This window comes from Nerophis ophidion, linkage group LG14 (genome assembly GCF_033978795.1).
Source record: "Nerophis ophidion isolate RoL-2023_Sa linkage group LG14, RoL_Noph_v1.0, whole genome shotgun sequence".
Classification (NCBI taxonomy): Eukaryota; Metazoa; Chordata; class Actinopteri; order Syngnathiformes; family Syngnathidae; genus Nerophis; species Nerophis ophidion.
The window spans coordinates 51,430,178-51,450,277 of record NC_084624.1 but is presented as its reverse complement, the minus strand read 5'-3'; the positions used below and the strand labels follow the sequence as shown (position 1 = coordinate 51,450,277).

Below are 20,100 nucleotides of genomic sequence, written 5' to 3'. Positions count from 1 at the left end.
AACCCCTCATGAAACAGTTCTGTAGAGATGAAATAGTCTTGTGATTTTCCCCACAAATACATGTTGGCCCTGCGATGGGCGACTTGTCCAGGGTGTACCCTGCCTTCCGCCCGATTGTAGCTGAGATAGGCGCCAGCGACCCCGAAAGGGAATAAGCGGTAGACAATGGATGGATGGATGGAATACATATTGCGCTCTACCACGGTATCGAGCACTATTCTCTGGATAATCCAATTAAGACATGCGTTTGTCATGTTTGTCACGCGCACCTGATTTGTGATTATCTCCTTATTTAAGGCTGCCTTTGTTTGCCATTCGCTCTCGGACTCTTATTTGCTTCCATGCAACAGGTGACATCGCTCTTCCCGCATTGTGGTAATTACTTTTGTGTACTCGATTAGCTTCCATGTTTGTACCTAGTTCACATGCTAGCACTTTCTGTTCTTTCTAGCTCCCATGCTAGTTGTTTGTTTTGTTCTATAGTGCCTTTGTGCAAGTGCCTTTGTTCTTAGTTTGTTTTATAGTATCAATAAATCATCATTCCTACCTTCCCCGCTGCACCCACGGGAGAACGCAACCACCCGGCGATGCCAGCAAAGCGTCACAGTGTTGCTGGCATCAAATTCTAAAGTTAATGATTATTAGCACAAAAAAAAAAAGAAGTTTTTCAGTTTGAACATCAAATATGTTGTCTTTGTAGCATATTCAACTGAATATGGGTTGAAAATGATTTGCAAATCATTGTATTCTGTTTATATTTACATCTAACACAATTTCCCAACTCATATGGAAACAGGGTTTGTATATATATATATATATATACATATATATATATATATATATATATATATATATATATATATATATATATATATAAACCCAATTCGGCCCCTGATTCCAAAAAGTTTGGGGACCCCTATGTTTGACAATAACCATCCAAAAACCGGGAAAAACTTTTGTCTGACATTTTCAATGTACATGCAGTGGGATACATTGTGGTGGTCTGCCACATTTCTAGTTCATTTATGCATTATTTCATGTAAATACTAAAAAAAAAAAAATCACATTCAACGTCAGTTTATCTTGTCAGCATCTTTATTTATTGTACGTTTCTCCTCCATGCAGATGCAGTGCGGCTCCTCAGTCAGACACTTTTCACCACCTTACTGGACCAGGAGTGAGTTTAAATGTTATTTTGCTCTACATGCACTTAAAAATGTTTTTTTTTTTAGCTCTATATGCATTTTAAAATGTGATTTAGCTTCACATGCACTTTAAGATGTTATTTAACTCTACATGCACTTTAAAAAGTGATTTAGCACTACATGCACTTAAAAATGTTATTTTGCTCTACATGCACTTTAAAATGTTTTGGGTTTTTTTGCTTTATATACACTTTTAAATGTAATTTTGCTCTACATGCACTTTAAATGTATTTTTGGATCTATATGCATTTTTAAATGTTAGTTAGCTTTACATGCACTTTAAAATGTTATTTGGCTCTACATGCGCTTTGAAATTTTGTTTAGCTCTACATGCACTTTAAAATGTTATTTTGCTGTACATGCACTTTAAAATGTTATTTAGCTTTACATTCACTTTAAAATGTTATTTTGCTCTACATGCACTTTAAATGTATTTTTTGGATCTACATGCATTTTTAAATGTTAGCTTTACATGCACTTTAAAATGTTATTTGGCTTTACATGCACTTTGAAATTTTGTTTAGCTTTACATGCACTTTAAAATGTTATTTTGCTGTACATGCACTTTAAAATGTTATTTTGCTTTACATTCACTTTAAAATGTTATTTTGCTTTACATGCACTTTTAAAAGCAATTTTTTAGTTCTTCATGCGCTTTAAAATGTTATTTAGCTTTACATGCACTTTCAATCAATCAATCAATGTTTGTTTATATAGCCCCAAATCACAAATGTCTCAAAGGACTGCACAAATCATTACGACTACAACATCCTCGGAAGAAACTTTAAAATGTTATTTGGCTTTACATGCACTTGGAAATGTATTTGGCTCTACACGCACTATAAAATGTTATTCTGCTCTACATGCACTTTAAAAAAATTTTTAGCTGTGCATGCACTTTAAAATATTATTTAGCTTTACATGCACTTAAAAATGTTTTTTTAGCTCTATATGCATATTAAAATGTTACTTAGCTTTACCTGCACTTTAAAATATAATTTAGCTTCACATGCACTTTAAGGTGTTATTTAACTCTACATGCACTTTAAAAAGTGATTTAGCGCTACATGCACTTTAAAATGTTATTTTGCTCTACATGCACTTTAAAATGTTTTTTTTTTGCTTTATATGCATTTTAAATGTTATTTTGCTCTACATGCACTTTAAAATGTATTTTTTAGCTCTATATGCATTTTAAATGTTAGTTAGCTTTACATGCACTTTAAAATGTTATTTGGCTCTACATGCACTTTAAAATGTTATTATGCTGTACATGCACTTTAAAATGTTATTTCGCTTTACATTCACTTTAAAATGTTATTTTGCTCTACATGCACTTTAAAATGTTATTTTTAGCTGCATATGCACTTTTAAAATCAATTTTTTTAGCTCTTCATGCGCTTTAAAGTGTTATTTAGCTTTACATGCACTTTAAAATGTTATTTGGCTTTACATGCACTTGGAAATGTATTTGGCTCTACACGCACTATAAAATGTTATTCTGCTTTACATGCACTTAAAAAAATTTTTTAGCTGTACACGCACTTTAAAATTTTATCTAGCTTTTCATGCACTTTAAAATGTTATTTAGCTCTACATGCACTTTAAAATGTTATTTAGCGTTACATGCACTTTAAAATGGTATTTAGCTTTACATGCACTTTAAAATGTTATTTGGCTTTACATGCTTTTGGAAATGTTATTTAGCTCTACATGCACTTTAAAATGTTATTTTTAGCTGCATATGCACTTTTAAAATCAATTTTTTTAGCTCTTCATGCGCTTTAAAATGTTATTTAGCTTTACATGCACTTTAAAATGTTATTTGGCTTTACATGCACTTGGAAATGTATTTGGCTCTACACGCACTATAAAATGTTATTCTGCTTTACATGCACTTTAAAAAATTTTTTAGCTGTACACGCACTTTAAAATTTTATCTAGCTTTTCATGCACTTTAAAATGTTATTTAGCTCTACATGCACTTTAAAATGTTATTTAGCGTTACATGCACTTTAAAATGGTATTTAGCTTTACATGCACTTTAAAATGTTATTTGGCTTTACATGCTTTTGGAAATGTTATTTAGCTCTACATGCACTTTAAAATATTATTTAGCTCTACATGCACTTTAAAATGCTACTTAGCTCTCCATGCACTTTAAATGTTATTTAGCTTATCATGCATTTTAAAATGTTTTTTTGCTCTACATGCGCTTTAAGATGTTTTTTGTTTTTTTTTAGCTCTATATGCACTTTAAAATGTTATTTAGCTTTACATGCACTTTAAAACGTTATTTAGCTTTACATGCACTTTAAAATATTATTAGGCTTTACATGCACTTGGAAATGTTATTTAGCTCTACACGCACTTTAAAATGTTTTTTTTTGCTCTGCATGCACTTTAAAATGGGTTTTAGCTGTACATGCACTTTAAAATGTTATTTAGCTTTAAATATGTAGTTTAAATATTACTTAGCTCTACTTGCACTTTAAAATGTTATTTAGCTCTACATGCACTTTAAAATGCTATTTAGCTCTACATGCACTGTAAATTTTATTTAGCTCTATTTGCACTTTAAAATTTTATTTAACTTTACATGCACTTTAAAATGTTATTTAGCTCTACATGCACTTTAAAATGTTATTTAGCTCTACATGCACTGTACATTTTATTTAGCTCGATATGCACTTTAAAATGTTATTTAGCTAGAGCGCAGGCAGTGGCAGAGCAAGTCAGACACTGGCTGGGGGCGGGACCAATGACGGGGCCCCTTAAACCCAAATAATAAAGCTCATCCTAACATCATTTGACAACATACACACGCCTCTCTATGTTTACCGTCGACCAGCTATAACCAGCTTTGGAAAGGTTAGCCAGGCAGCCACGTTTGCTGACATTTGCATTTTCTCCGACATGTGTTTAATTTTCTCACTTACAGCAGTTTTGATATCCTCCCCTCGTTTTTCCTCCAGCGGTGCTGTTCCCAGACTGGGCCTACAAGCCATCCTGGTCTCCGGGCTCCAGGCAGGTCCAGCTGTGGCACTTCCTGTTAGAGCTGCTGCGCCACGGCGAGGGCGGAGCCATCGGCTGGGGCAGCGAGTGGGGCGAGTTCGTCATCCGCGACCCCGAGAGACTGGCCAGGCTGTGGGGGGAGAGGAAGGGCAAACCCCACATGAACTACGACAAGCTGAGTCGCGCCCTCAGGTAGACCGACGACCAGCATCCTTCGCCTTGTTATTGAGTTTTGATTGGTTGTTATTGACACATATAGATATTACTACAACAAGCGCATCCTGCACAAGACCAAAGGCAAGAGGTTCACGTACAAGTTCAACTTCAGCAAACTCATCCTGGTCAACTACGCGGCTCACCTGCCTCCACCTTGTCATCAGGTCATCATCACCTCATCTTAAAAAAAACCTGACAGACGCTGCAGCTTCAGTTGACTAAAATAGTACAAAAATCTCTCGATAAAATGCAGTGCTAACTACAAGTTGTTATAATGAGCATGCAGTTCTAATCTGGATCAGCACCACAAAGACAGGACTCAGATGCAGAGGTGGAGAACAATCCGGCAGGCTTTTATTTTGAAATGTTCCACCTTTCACCTCTTGAGTCAGTGCAATAAAACAACGGCTGTAAACTTTAACAACTGGGCGAAAAGGTTTCGCAAAAAGTGAACAAACCGAAAATAACATAAATATCAATCTCTAACTAAACTAGCGAGTTATATAACTATAAATTTAAACAACAAAAGACGCTACAAAATGGAGGTAAAAGCAATGGGCTATAAATAGAGATGTCCGATAATATCGGACTGCTGATACTACTGGCCAATAAATGCTTTAAAATGCCATCCATCCATCTTTTTCCGCTTATCCGAGGTCGGGTCGCGGGGGCAGCAGCCTAAGCAGGGAAGCCCAGACTTCCCTCTCCCCAGCCACTTCGTCCAGCTTTTCCCGGGGGATCCCGAGGCGTTCCCAGGCCAGCCGGGAGACATAGTCTTCTCAGTTTGTCCGGGGTCTTCCCCGTGGCCTCCTACCGGTCGGACATGCCCGAAACACCTCCCTAGGGAGGCGTGCGAGTGGCATCCTGACCATCAGGCTCCTTTCGATGTGGAGGAGCAGCGGCTTTACTTTGAGTTCCTCCCGGATGGCAGAGCTTCTCACCCTATCTCTAAGGGAGAGCCCCGCCACCCGGCGGAGGAAACTCATTTCGGCCGCTTGTACCCGTGATCTTATCCTTTCGGTCATGACCCAAAGCTCATGACCATAGGTGAGGATGGGAACGTAGATCGACCGGTAAATTGAGATCTTTGCCTTCCGGCTCAGCTCCTTCTTCACCACAACGGATCGATACAGCGTCCGCATTATTGAAGACGCCGCACCGATCCGCGTGTCGATCTCACAATCCACTCTTCCCCCACTCGTGAACAAGACTCCGAGGTACTTGAACTCCTCCACTTGGGGCAGGGTCTCCTCCCCAACCCGGAGATGGCACTCCGCCCTTTTCCGAGCGAGAACCATGGACTCGGACTTGGAGGTGCTGATTCTCTTTCTTTAAAATGTAATATCGGAAATTATCGGTTTCAAAAATTACAATTTATCACTTTTTAAAACGCCGCTGTACGGAGTGGTACACGGACATAGGGAGAAGTACAGAACGCCAATTAACCTTAAAGCCCCTGCTTCGCGTGCCGGTCCAATCGCATAATATCTACAGCTTTTCACACACACAAGTGAATGCAACGCATACTTGGTCACCAGCCATACAGTTCACACTTAGGGTGACCGTATAAACAACATTAACACTGTTACAAACATGTAGCCACACTGTGAACCCGCACCAAACAAGAATGACAAACACATTTCGGGAGAACATCCGCACTGTAACACAGCATAAACACAACAGAACAAATACCCAGACCCCCTTGCAGCACTAATTCTTCCGGGACGCTGCAATATACACCCTCCGCTACACTCTACCCCCCCCAACACCTCAACCTCCTCATGCTCTCTCAGGGAGAGCATGTCCCAAATTCCAAGCTGCTGTTTTGAGGCATGTTAAAAAAAAATGCACTTTGTAACTTCAATAATAAATATGGCAGTGGCATGTTGGCGTTTTTTTTTTCCCATAACTTGAGTTGATTTATTTTGGAACACCTTGTTACAGTGTTTAATGCATCCAGCGGGGCATCACAACAAAATTAGGCAATCTACGACTGTATATATCGGTATCGGTTGATATCGGATTCGGTATTTAAGAATTGTACAATATTGGCATGTCAGATATCATCAAAAAAAAGCCATTATCGGACATCTCTAGCTATAAAGCTTCTACACCGTTTCAGGTCTACAACAATAATTAAAAAAGGTCATTCGAAAGTGAGGAAAAGAAGAGACTCACCTCTTCAACTTGAACATTTTACAAACAAAAATTCAAGCGAAAAGGAAAACTAAAAATACCAACATGGAAATTCAGCATCTGGATAACTCGGGACGAGACAAGACTTGGGTATGATACTGGAGATGCACGAGACAACGAGACCATTGTAGCACAGAACCAAGGGGAGGCGTGAGCTTATACGACACATGAGGGGGGAATAGGGGAACAGGTGGAAACAATCAGGGCTCAGGGATGACATCAGACTGATGACACATCAGGAAGGGCAAGCAACCTGAAAATAGAGGAGAGTTACTTTTTAAACTAAGACACAAAATTCACAAGACAAAAAAAAAATACATAGCAGACATTCCGTTATTCACATCCATGTTTTTGGATTATTGTTTCAACAAAACAAGAAAAACCCTAACTATCGGGGTCTGATATTTTAATATCAGATGTCGGTCGGCGAAAATATATCAGATAAAGATATTTAAACACTCTTATATGCAAGTAGTTCTTCTTATGCGAAGCCGGGCAGCCAGTTAACACCTAAATGTCCTCCTATAACAATAATAATAAGAATGGATTAAATGTATATAGAGCTTTTCTAGACACTCAAAGCACTTTACGGTGAGAACTGAGAACTTGTCATTCATTCACACCAGTCCACAATCACACATTGATGGTGGTAAGCTACATTTGTTGCCACAGCTGCCCTGATCGGCAACCCAAAATGTTGAAAGAGCCATATTGGACCAAAAATATAAAAAAGTAATCTGTCTGGAGTCACAAAAAATTCAAAGCCATATTACATACAGATAGTGTGTCATGAGATATAAATTGAATTAAGAGGATTTAAAAGAAACTACATGAGCTCAAATACAAATGGGGCATAATGATGCAATCATTATCTGCACCTTGTTGCTTTTTTTTATTTTTATTTTTTATCCTGCACTACCAAGAGCTAATGCAACGAAATTTCGTTCTTATTTGTACTGTAAAGTTCAAATTTTAATGACAAAAAAAAAAGGAAGTCTAAGTCTAGTCTAAGTCAATATGTACATAAAGTTAGCCTAAATAGCATGTTAGCATCGATTAGCTTGCAGTCATGCAGTGACCGGGTTTTTCTGATTAGCACTCCACACAAGTCAATAACGTCAACAAAACTCACCTTTGTGCATTCGCGCACGACATTAAAAGTTTGGTGGACAAAATAAGAAAGTGGCATAAAACATGTCTTAGAAAGCCGGAGAAAGTTATACATGTAAACCAAGGGTGCCCATTACGTCGATCGCGAGCTACCAGTCGATCGCGGGGGGTGTGTCAGTCGATTTCGAGCCAGGCTTTTAAAAAAAATAGACCTAAAAATGAGTGATCATCAATCTTCACCAAGACGTCACTTAAATGACATTCACGGTACCGGAGGGTCTTGTGAGATGACGCTGGCTGCTGCAAGATCATTATTATGAAAATATGACCGAGAGGAAGGCGAGAAAACACTTTTTATTTCAATAGACTCTCGCGCCGTACCTTCCGTCAAAACTCTAAAGGCCGACTGCACATTTCCTATCTTCACAATAAAAGCCCTGCTTCATGCTGCCTGCGCTAACTAAATACAGAGTCTCGGAAAACTGTCGTGCACAAGCGATCCCTCAGAAAGCTGGCGTGCACATCACTTGTGCACGCCAGCTTTCTGAGACTCTTATTTTGTTAGCGCAGGCAGCATGAAGCAGGGCTTTTATTGTGAAGATAGGAAATGTGCAGTCGGCCTTTTGAGTTTTGACGGAAGGTACGGCGCGAAAGTCTGTTGGAATAAAAAGTGTTTCTCGCCTCCCTCTCTGTCATATTTTCATAATAATGAACTGGCAGCAGCCAGCGTCATCTCACAAGACCCTCGGGTGCCGTGAATGTCAATCAAGCAAGCTACGGAATTTGCCGCCAATGTTTTCCTTGTAAAGTGTATGGAAGCTAGATGAATTAGATGCCAAAAACCAACCACTTTCATGTGGTATTGTACAGAAAGGACAACTTTTTTTCTCCTCCATTTGAAAATGTGGGCGTTATCATCATTACTGTCTGATTCCAATCAATGCAAGTCATCAGAATCAGGTAATACACCAACTTATATTCTTGTCTTCGTGAAAGAAAGACATCTATATGTGTTACACATGCTTGTATTATCATTAAACACATTTAACTTGTTTACAAAAATGTCCCTTTCATAAATAAATAAATATAAATGATATATATAAATGAGGTAGATCCCCTCGAGTTGGTCAATTGAAAAGTAGCTCGCCTGCAGAAAAAGTGTGGGCACCCCTGATGTAAACAAACTAGGGTGAGTTCAAGGACCACCAAAATTAGTAGGACAAAACGGTCCTCGCCAAATACTCGAATCAGTGAAGCATGTTTAATATAAACTGTGTGCTTTGTAAAAATTAGGGAGGTTTGTGTCATTTTTGTCCTCCTTCAGAAACCAAATTAAAACAAAAAATGTTTTTTCCCCCCCCCTCATCTTTTTCCATTTTTCATACATTTTTGAAAAAGCTCCAGAGAGCCACTTGGGCGGCGCTAAAGAGAGCCGTGGGTTGCCGACTGACAGAAACGTGGTTGCCAATGTGTGTAGACGGCAGGGGTGTCAAAATCATTTTAGATCGGGGGCCACACTGAGAAAAATCTACTCCCAAGTGGGCCGGACTGGTAAAATCACGGCACGATAACTTAAAAATAAAGACAACTTCAGATTGTTTTCTTTGTTTAAAAATAGAACAAATCATAATGTTGTTGTTTTTTTACACTTACGTGTTTGCGGTTAATAGTATTCTGTCTTTATTTGTTGTTGTTTATATTTCCTGAATAAATTAGCGCAGTCATTGGTGTTCATTTTCAATCTATCAAGACAAAAAAAAAATATATTAAAATCTAATTTAAGTAGCTTGATTATTTTCCTCGACTGATGTACTATCATCATGTGGTTTATATTCTACATCCATCCATCTATCCATTTTCTACCGCTTGTCCCTTTTGGGGTCGCGGAGGGTCGCTGGCGCCAATCTCAGCTGCATTCGGGCGGTAGGCGGCATACACCCTGGACAAGTCGCCTCCTCATAGCAGTTATTTTCTACATATGGCGCATCATTTACAAAGATACAAATAATTGCTATTGCGACATCCAGTGGACACATTTAGAACAGCAGTTTCTTTTATTCCAAAATTTCGGGTTAATTTTTATACTTAGCAAACACATCCCGCAGGCCGGATAAAACCTGTTCACGGGCCTGATCCGGCCCTCGAACCGTATTTTCTTTGTTTAAAAGTAGAACAAGCACATTTGGAAATTGTACAAATCATAACGTTGTTGTTTTTTTACACTTACATTTTGCGGTTGTTAGTATTCTATCTTCATTTGTTATTATTGATATTTTCTGAAAAAAAAAATAGCGCGGTCTTTGGTGTTCATTTTCTATCTATCAAGATAAAAAATATTATATTAAATTCAAATTTATGTAGCTTGATCATTTTCCTCGACTGATGTACTATCATCATGTGGTTTATTTTTTACATCTGCACAAATAATTGCTATTGCGACATCCAGTGGACACATTTAGAACAGCAGTTTCTTTTATTCCAAAATTTCGGGTTAATTTTTATACTTAGCAAACTCATCCCGCGGGCCGGATAAAACCTGTTCACGGGCCTGATCCGGCCCTCGGACCGTATTTTCTTTGTTTAAAAGTAGAACAAGCACATTTGGAAATTGTACAAATCATAACGTTGTTGATTTTTTACACTTACATTTTGCGGTTGTTAGTATTCTATCTTTATTTGTTATTATTGATATTTTCTGAAAAAAAAATAGCGCGGTCTTTGGTGTTCATTTTCTATCTATCAAGATAAAAAATATTATATTAAATTCAAATTTATGTAGCTTGATTATTTTCCTCGACTGATGTACTATCATCATGTGGTTTATTTTTTACATCTGTACAAACAATTGCTATTGCGACATCCAGTGGACACATTCAGAACAGCAGTTTCTTTTATTCCAAAATTTCGGGTTAATTTTTATACTCAGCAAACACATCCCGCGGGCCGGATAAAACCTGTTCACGGGCCTGATCCGGCCCTCGAACCGTATTTTCTTTGTTTAAAAGTAGAACAAGCACATTCGGAAATTGTACAAATCATAATGTTGATTTTTTTTTTACACTTAAATGTTGCGGTTAATAGCATTCTATCTTTATTTGTTGTTGTTTATATTTTCTGATTAAATTAGCGCAGTCATTGGTGTTCATTTTCAATCTATCAAGTTAAAAAAAAAAGTCGTATTAAAATATAATTTATGTAGCTTGATCATTTTCTTCGACTGATGTATTATTATCATGTGATTTATGTTCATCATATGTACATAGAATTGCTATTGCGACATCCAGTGGACACATTTAGAACAGCAGTTTCTTTCATTACAAAATTTCAGGTTAATTTTTATACTTAGCAAACACATCCCGCGGGCCGGATAAAACCTGTTCACAGGCCTGATCCGGCCCTCGGACTGTATTTTCTTTGTTTAAAAGTAGAACAAGCACATTCGAAAATTGTACTGATCATAATGTTGTTGTTTTTTTACACTTACATTTTGCGGTTGTTAGTATTCTATCTTTATTTGTTATTATTGATATTTTCTGAAAAAAATAGTGCGGTCTTTGGTGTTCATTTTCTATCTATCAAGATAAAAAATATATTAAATTCAAATTTATGTAGCTTGATCATTTTCCTCGACTGATGTACTATCATCATGTGGTTTATTTTTTACATCTGCACAAATAATTGCTATTGCGACATCCAGTGGACACATTTAGAACAGCAGTTTCTTTCATTCCAAAATGTCTGGTGAATTTTTATACTTAGCAAACTCATCCCGCGGGCCGGATAAAACCTGTTCGCCGGACCGATCCGGCCCTCAGACCGTATTTTCTTTGTTTAAAGATAGAACAAGGACATTCAGAAATTGTACAAATCATAATGTTGATTTTTCTTTACACTTACATGTTGCGGTTAATAGCATTCTATCTTTATTTGTTGTCGTTTATATTTTCTGAATAAGTTAGCGCAGTCATTGGTGTTAATTTTCAATCTATCAAGATAAAACATGTTATATTAAAATTTAATTCATGTAGCTTGATCATTTTCCTCGACTAATGTACTAAAATCATGTGGATTATTTTCTATATATGTACAAAGAATTGCTATTGCGACATCCAGTGGACACATGTAGAACAGCAGTTTCTTTCGTTCCAAAGTTTCTGGTTAATTTTTATACTTAGCAAACTCATCCCGCGGGCCGGATAAAACCTGTTCGCCGGCCCGAGCCGACCCTCGGACCGGTACCGTGCGTTTGGCACCCCTGGTCTACGGCTTCAGTGGCCACCACCGAACATTCATACACATTCATACAGACGTGTGAGCGGCACTGGAGCGAGGTGACCATGACTAGAGTGGCGGAAGCCGGAGTCAAACCAGGAACCCTTGAGTTGCTGGACGGCCGCGCTACCATCTGAGCCACGCCGCCCAGTAAACACACAAGGTTGGTCTTTTCTTGTATTTTAGTCGAGTCGTTTACAAAAGGTAAATTTGTCACTATAAACAATTACAAGATATTCATAGTTGCTTATTACTTATAAACCTGACCTGATCAGTGGGCTTGTGGTTGGACTGTCCACCCTGAGATCGGTAGCTCGTGAGTTCAAACCCCGGCCGACTCTTACCCATTACCTCCCTGCTTTGCATTCAGCATCAATGGTTGGAATTTGGGGGTTAAATTACCAAAATGGTTATCGAGCGCGGCTACCGCTGCTGCTCACTGCTCCCCTCACCTCCCTGGGAGGTTAGGGACGACGGTGGAACACGGGGATGGGTCAAATGCAGAGGGTAGTTTCACTGTGACTATCAGTGGTACTTTAACTTTTAAATACAAAGTCTTCAAGGCAGAAGCGTATTAGAAAGTTGCCAATAACAAACGTGTCCACATCATTCAACTTCCTGCATCATGACTGACGGAGATAGGTATCTTTTTAAATCCTAGTTATTTTTGAAAACAGCCAAGTGGTGTGCATGCGTTAGACCTTGAATCTTGGAATGTGACAAGTAACCATAACACCCTTCTTATCTCAAATGTTCCAGGCTAAGAAGAACAAATAAGAGTATTCGTTCCGGTAGGTGGGGGCAGGGGAGATATTGAAGAAAGACATCACTTCCGTAGTATGGTCAGATCAACTGGGGCGGTGCGATTTGAATGTGTCATGCATAGATTTGGTCTCCCAAAGCTTTGGTATTAAAATATCAAGATCAACTCGGATTCATTTAAAACCAGCTTATGTCATCGAACGAACTCTGGGGGGTCACCGGCAGAAGACCGGGTCAGAACACAACATGACCTAAAACGGGACAATAATGATTCTATTCTGCGTTTAGACCACTTCTTTGTGGTTTAGATCAGTGATTATCACGCATCTCAATCAATCAATCAATCAATGTTTATTTATATAGCCCCAAATAACAAGTATCTCAAAGGGCTGCACAAGCCACAACGACATACTTGTTTCAGAGCCCACATAAGGGCAAGGAAAAACTTACAACCCAGTGGGATGTCAATGTGAATGAATATGAGAAACCTTGGAGAGGACCGCAGATGTGGGTGACACCCCCCCCCCCCCGCCCCCCACCCCCCAACTGTAATCTTTTAATGCTAGACATAGGGCGACCCGAAAATAATACGTTACAGTAATCGAGACGAGACGTAGCGAACGCATGAATAATGATTTCAGCGTCGAGAGTGAAAAAAACGTACCACTCGGGGGTGGTGAGAATGCGCCGACTTTCCGAGTATAGGAAATTGGACCTCGAGGGGAGTTCCAGTTGAAACTCCCGACTAAAAACTCGGAAAATCCGACTTCCCAGTACAAATGGAATGCATCGTTAACCCAAAGTGGATGCTCTAATAATGTAGTATTATAATAATGATGTATTATTACTTATAATAATCAGCTAATATCTACCTTACACTATGAAGTAAAGGGAAAACTCGGGTAAATAATGACAGGTGGTATGATTATTAAAATTCACATTATGGTTACTTTGTAATACATTTGTCTGCACTATTTTGTAAACAAAATAACAAAAATACCCAAAAAACGCAACTAAAAAAAATATAAATAAAACCACACTAAATAATTTAAACTGGGCAGTTGATTATGAATAGGTTAGTTAGTTTTCATACCTTAAGATTAAAATTAGTTTATTTCAAAGGAGACAATGCAATTTCATGGAGACGGCGTGGCGCAGTTGGTAGAGCCAGTAACCTAAATTCAGCGGCCCTTGAACTCACCATTGTGCATGTGGACTGTGACTCCACAGTTTGTTTACATGTACGACTTTCTCCGACGCCGCCACAGAATAACGTGTTTTATGTCACTCCTCTGTCTCATTTTGTCCACCAAACACTTTATGCTGTGCGTGCATGCACAAAGGTGAGCTTCGTTGATGTTATCGTTTAGTGTTGACGGCTGGCGTGGCGCGGTCGGGAGAGAGGCCGTGCCAGCAGCCTGAGGGGTTCCTGGTTCAATCCCCACCTTCTACCAACCTCGTCACGTCCGTTGTGTCCTTGAGCGAGACACGTCACCCTTGCTCCTGATGGGTCGTGGTTAGGGCCTTGCATGGCAGCTCCTGCTATCAGCGTGTGAATGGGTGAATGTGGAAATAGTGTCAAAGCGCTTTGAGTAGCTTGAAAGTAAAAAAACGTTATACAAGTGGAGCCCATTTACCATTTATAAAACACATTACTACACATGGTTAAAAAATAAAGCCAGAATTAGCCGGAAGGCTTGTTTTCATCTGTAGTCCCCTGGCCATGATGTAAAAAAGGCAGTAAAATGACAAATTCAAGGAAAAAGAGAAGGAATAAGGGAGGAAAAGAAAAAAAAAAAGCACACGATACATATTCCTGATAATAAAAAAATGAAATACAACATAACATGGGGATAGGTTGATTGGCAACACTAAATTGGCTCTAGTGTGTGAATGTTGTCTGTCTATCTGTGTTGGCCCTGCGATGAGGTGGCGACTTGTCCAGGGTGTACCCCGCCTTTCGCCCAATTGTACCTGAGATAGGCATCAGCGCCCCCCGCCACCCCAAAGGGATTAAGCGGTAGAAAATGGATGGATGGATGGATAACATTTATCATAACATCAAAACAGGCCCCACCGTTGTTCTCTTTTTTTGACTCATTTCAAACAATGTTCCACACAACAAAACAAAAAACATAATAGGGACGGCGTGGCGCAGTGGGAGAGTGGCCGTGCGCAACCCGAGGGTCCCTGGTTCAAATCCCACCTAGTACCAACCTCGTCACGTCCGTTGTGTCCTGAGCAAGACACTTCACCCTTGCTCCTGATGGGTGCTGGTTAGCGCCTTGCATGGCAGCTCCCTCCATCAGTGTGTGAATGTGTGTGTGAATGGGTAAATGTGGAAGTAGTGTCAAAGCGCTTTGAGTACCTTGAAGGTAGAAAAGCGCTATACAAGTACAACCCATTTATCATTTATATGCATGATTCCTGCTGATATCTTATCGCATCAATATCGCTATCGCATTGAAAATGGAAAAAGTTGTTGGGGACACCCCCAAGTTTTTTTTCGGTAACACTTTAGTATGGGGAAAACATTCTAAGTAACAAAGACTTCATTTAAAGTTATTTGGACACTAGGGCGGGGGTCGGCAACACGCGGCTCTTTAGCGCCGCCCTAGTGGTTCTCTGGAGCCTTTTCAAAAATGTATGAAAAATGGAAAAAGATGAGGGGAAAAATATAAAATATATTTTTTGTTTTAATATAGGTTCTGTCGGACAAACATGACACAAAACTCCCTAATTATTATAAAGCACACTGTTTTTATTAAACATGCTTCACTGATTGGACTATTTGGCGAACGCCATTTTGTCCTATTAACTTTGGCGGTCTTTGAACTCACCCTGGTTTGTTTACATGTATAACTTTCTCCGACTTTCTAAGACGTGTTTTATGCCACTTCTTTTTCTGTCTCATTTTGTCCACCAAACTTTTAACGTTGTGCATGAATGCACAAAGGTGAGTTTTGTTGATGTTATTGACTTGTGTGGAGTGCTAATCAGACATATTTGGTCACTGCATGACTGCAAGCTAATCGATGCTAACATGCTATTTAGGCTAGCTATATGTACATATTGCATCATTATGCCTCATTTGTAGCTATATTTGAGCTCATTTGGTTTCCTTTAAGTCATCTTAATTAAATTTATATCCCATGACAGACTATCTGTATGTAATATGGCTTTTATTTTTCTGCGGCTCCAGACATATTTGTTTTTGTATTTTTGGTCCAATATGGCTCTTTCAACATTTTAGGTTGCCGACTCCTGCAACAAATAATTAATAGTTAGGGTTATTGTAGTTTTGTGTTTTGTTATTAAAGAACAGACCATATTAATTGAATTGAAGTGAAGTGAAGTGAATTATATTTATATAGCGCTTTTTCTCTAGTGACTCAAAGCGCTTTACAAAGTGAAACCCAATATCTAATTTTTTACATATAAACCAGTGTGGGTGGCACTGGGAGCAGGTGGGTAAAGTGTCTTGCCCAAGGACACAACGGCAGTGACTAGGATGGCGGAAGCGGGAATCGAACCTGCAACCCTCAAGTTGCTGACACGGCCGCTCTACCAACCGAGCTATACCACCCCTAATTAAGTGGTATTAAAGGTAGAACCATATACAACAACTTCCTTATTTAGTACTAATAATTACTAATACTTAGTACTAATAAGCAATCATTCTGAGGTTATTCAGGGAAGACTCTTAGCTAATGGCTTACTGGTTGTGTAATAAAGCCATGCAGAATAAGGCATTAATAAGTACTTAATAATGATTAATTAAGAGTCAATATGTTTCTAATTTGCATGTTAATATCAATCAATCAATTAATCAATCAAAGTTTATTTATATAGCCCTGAATCACAAGTGTCTCAAAGGGCTGCACAAGCCACAACGGCATCCTCGGTTCAGCGCCACATAAGGGCAAGGAAAAACTCACAATCCAGTAATGGTGAATATTTTACCCATACTAAAGTTTTACCTTTTATTCTTGAAAAATGTGATTTTTTTTTTTCTATACAAATCTTTGTTTTGAAGCTCATTAGAAATTAAAATTCATGTCACTTTTAATTATGATTGTTAGGGTCTTGGTCAAGTGGGGGTGACCCCAGGATGCACAGACGGGAGACAAGGTGGAATTAAAAAAAAATGCAAACATTCAATTAGACAAAAAGGGATAACTTAGGGCAGATGGGGCAGAAATGTACACCATGAAATCTGGACAAAATAGGTTCCTCAGAGGTCGGCAGGAGAAAGGGCCAGGGCACACTGAGCAGGGCAAGAGTCCAACAAAAGAAATCCTTTTACATCAGGGGGACTGGGAGATAAACACACAGGATGTTAGGTCAGGACAAAGTAGCGAAAACATACCAGGTCTGGAGAAGCAGGTGCATGCACGGCAGGAGTTCTGGAGACAATAACCGGCCAGGCCAAGATGACAGTGACAAACCTAAATACCGGTGTGCTAATTGCGAGCAGGTTATGCCTCAATGTCCGCCCCTCGCCGAGGACGAATCACTAAAAGCACAGGTGCAGACAAAGAACAAGGCAGGAAAACACTACAATAATCTTTTCATGGGGGAAATATATTTGAAAAAAATCTTTATTCATCTTCCAGCTGCTCCACGGCAACCAGTGCGGTCTTCCTCTGGGCGGGACTACTTCATCAGCCATGGACAGAGGTAAAGTATATAAATACTGTGCATCACCAAAAATAATTTCATTTTGACCGACGGCGGTCTGACTCTGCTCGTCATGACAGCGGTCCAGGACCGGCCAAACCCCCTCTTCCTCCCGTGCTGCCTCCCCAACCCTATTCCGTCGCCCCAGCTTCTCCACGCCCCCTCACCCTTCAATTTAGGAGGAGCCTGCAGGCCCCCCGGCTCGCACCCTATGGCCTCCTTGGCCCTCCACGCCAACGCCTGGCTGGGCAAAGGTCACGTGGTGGAGTGGGACGCAGACCAACTCACTTGGAGGCTGTTTGGCGGAAGACAGCAAGGCGAGGAGGAAAGGCTATGAAGGACGGATAGGAAGGAGGATATCAGTGCAACAGAAGGGATGGGAAAGACTTTTATTTTTGTAGATTGCTGCAATAGTTTTATGTTCTGTGGTTGAATTTAGGCAGATGTTTTATTTATGTATGTTGAAGCCACAGTGAGAGTGCACTTGTCAAGGGTATTTGTTGATGTTGAACCCCAAGATGCAGAGACGGAGGCAGGCATGGAATATGAAAACATAATTTAATTAAAACTAAACAAGAACAAACAAAAAGCACGCACGTGGGCGGAATAACAAACTAAGGGAGCTAACACTGGAAGCTAGAAAACAAAAAGGAACTTTAGCATGGAAGCTAGTGGATAGCAAACCGAAAAACTGGAAATAACTTATGGCTAACGAGAACAGCTTACCGCTACGACGAGCAGGACAAACTGTAGCACGACAGGTAATAGCTGAAAAGAATCACATCGACACGACAAGAGCAACATATGGCAACGACAAGTCCAAATGACAATACAATGATCCAGCAACTGACACAAGACAAAGCAGGTACAAATAGGAGCAGGCTGATTGGCAACAGGTGTGGCCAGGTGCCAATCAGCCGCAGCTGAGGAGGAACACAGCACTCAGGGAACAAGACAGGAAGCTGACAAAATAAGAACACTAGACAGGAAGTAAAGACAGGAGATACTAGACACAGAGGAAACAGACAAATGCAGAGGAAACAACTAAAACATAGCCTGACAGGACTTGTAAACAACAAACAACACAGCACTTGCTGGGTTTGAGTTAATCAAGTATTTAACTGACTTTACCTTGCTCTGTCTGTGTTATGTATCCCTCCCTTTTGGTACCGGTACCACAAGTATTTTGGTACTTATCGGTACTTTCCTAAATAAAAGGGACCACAGAAAATGTCATTATTGGCTTTGTTTTAAGAAAAAAAATCTTTGGGTACATTATTGCAAGTTTGTCCTTCAATAAAATAGTGAACATACAAGACAACTTGTCTTTTAGTAGTAAGTAAACAAACAAAGGTTCCTAATTTAGTCTGCTGACATATGCAGTAACATATTGTGTCATTTTCCATTCTATTATTTTGTCAACATTATTAAGGACAAGTGGTAGAAAATGAATTATTCATCTACATGTTCATTTACTGCTAAAGGCCTACTGAAAGCCACTACTACCCACCACACAGTCTGATAGTTTATATATCAATGATGAAATATTAACATTGCAACACATGCCAATACGGCCTTTTTAGTTTACTAAATTGCAATTTTAAATTTCCCGCTGAGTTTCTTGTTGAAAACGTCTCGGTATGATGACTCGTGCGTTTGATGTCTCGGGTTGTAGCGGACATTATTTTCCAGCCCGATCCAAGCTATAAGTAGTCTGCTTTAATCGCATAGTTACACAGTATTCTGGACATCTGTGTTGCTGATTCTTTTGCAATTTGTTCAATTAATAATGGAGGAGTCAAAGTAGAAAGATGGAGGTGGGACGCTTTTAGCCTTTGGCCACACAAACACAGCCGGTGTTTCCTTGTTTAAAATTCCCGAAGATGAAGCTTTACTATGGATCAGAGCGGTCAAGCAAACATGGATCCCTACCACATGTCAACCGGCAGTTTTCGGTGAGAAAATTGTGGTAATAAGTCTTCTCTTCCAGGAGACATCAGCGGAGCTTCTGTCCTGCTGCAGCTTCGTGACTTCAATCGTGAGTCAACACACCCGTGGCCACACCCCCTGACTTTCAGGTACTATATAATCCCACTAAAACGCTAGCAACACAATAGGCAGATAAGGGATTTTCCAGAATTATCTTAGTAAATGTGTCTAATAACATATAAATTGCTCCCACTGCAATCGCCTTTTTTTTTTTTTCCTTACTAGTCCTTCACTCTAAATTTCCTCATCCACGAATCTTTCATCCTCGCTCAAATTAATGGGGAAATTGTCCCTGTCTCGGTCTGAATAGATCCAGCTGCTGCTGGCTATGATTGTAAATAATGTGAGGATGTGAGGAGCTCCACAACCCGTGACGTCACACACACATCGTCTGCTACTTCCGGTAAAGGCAGGGCTTATTTATTAGCGGCCAAAAGTTGCGGAATTTATCGTCGATGTTCTCTACTAAATCCTTTCAGCAAAAATATGACAATATCGCAAAATGATTAAGTATGACACATAAAATGGACCTGCTATCCCCGTTTAAATGAGAAAGTCTCATGTAAGTAGGCCTTTAATATCTGCTTATTTTCTGTTTCAACATGTTCTATCTACACGTCTGTTAAAATGTAAATGTCATGTTTTGTGGTCATGT

At 39.4% G+C, this 20,100-nt stretch overlaps 1 protein-coding gene across 1 annotated transcript in view; it reads left to right on the top strand.

Annotated features, from left to right (window-relative positions):
- LOC133568979 (ETS translocation variant 3-like protein) overlaps positions 1-19,705 on the top strand; it is a 20,452-nt gene extending 747 nt beyond the window's left edge. The window contains exons 3-7 of the mRNA XM_061921145.1: positions 1,126-1,177; positions 4,181-4,412; positions 4,480-4,600; positions 17,393-17,456; positions 17,537-19,705. Of these exons, the coding sequence (XP_061777129.1) occupies positions 1,126-1,177; positions 4,181-4,412; positions 4,480-4,600; positions 17,393-17,456; positions 17,537-17,793 (726 nt within the window). The 3' untranslated portion in view covers positions 17,794-19,705. The remainder of the gene's footprint in view (positions 1-1,125; positions 1,178-4,180; positions 4,413-4,479; positions 4,601-17,392; positions 17,457-17,536) is intronic.
- The last annotated feature ends 395 nt before the right edge of the window (positions 19,706-20,100 follow it).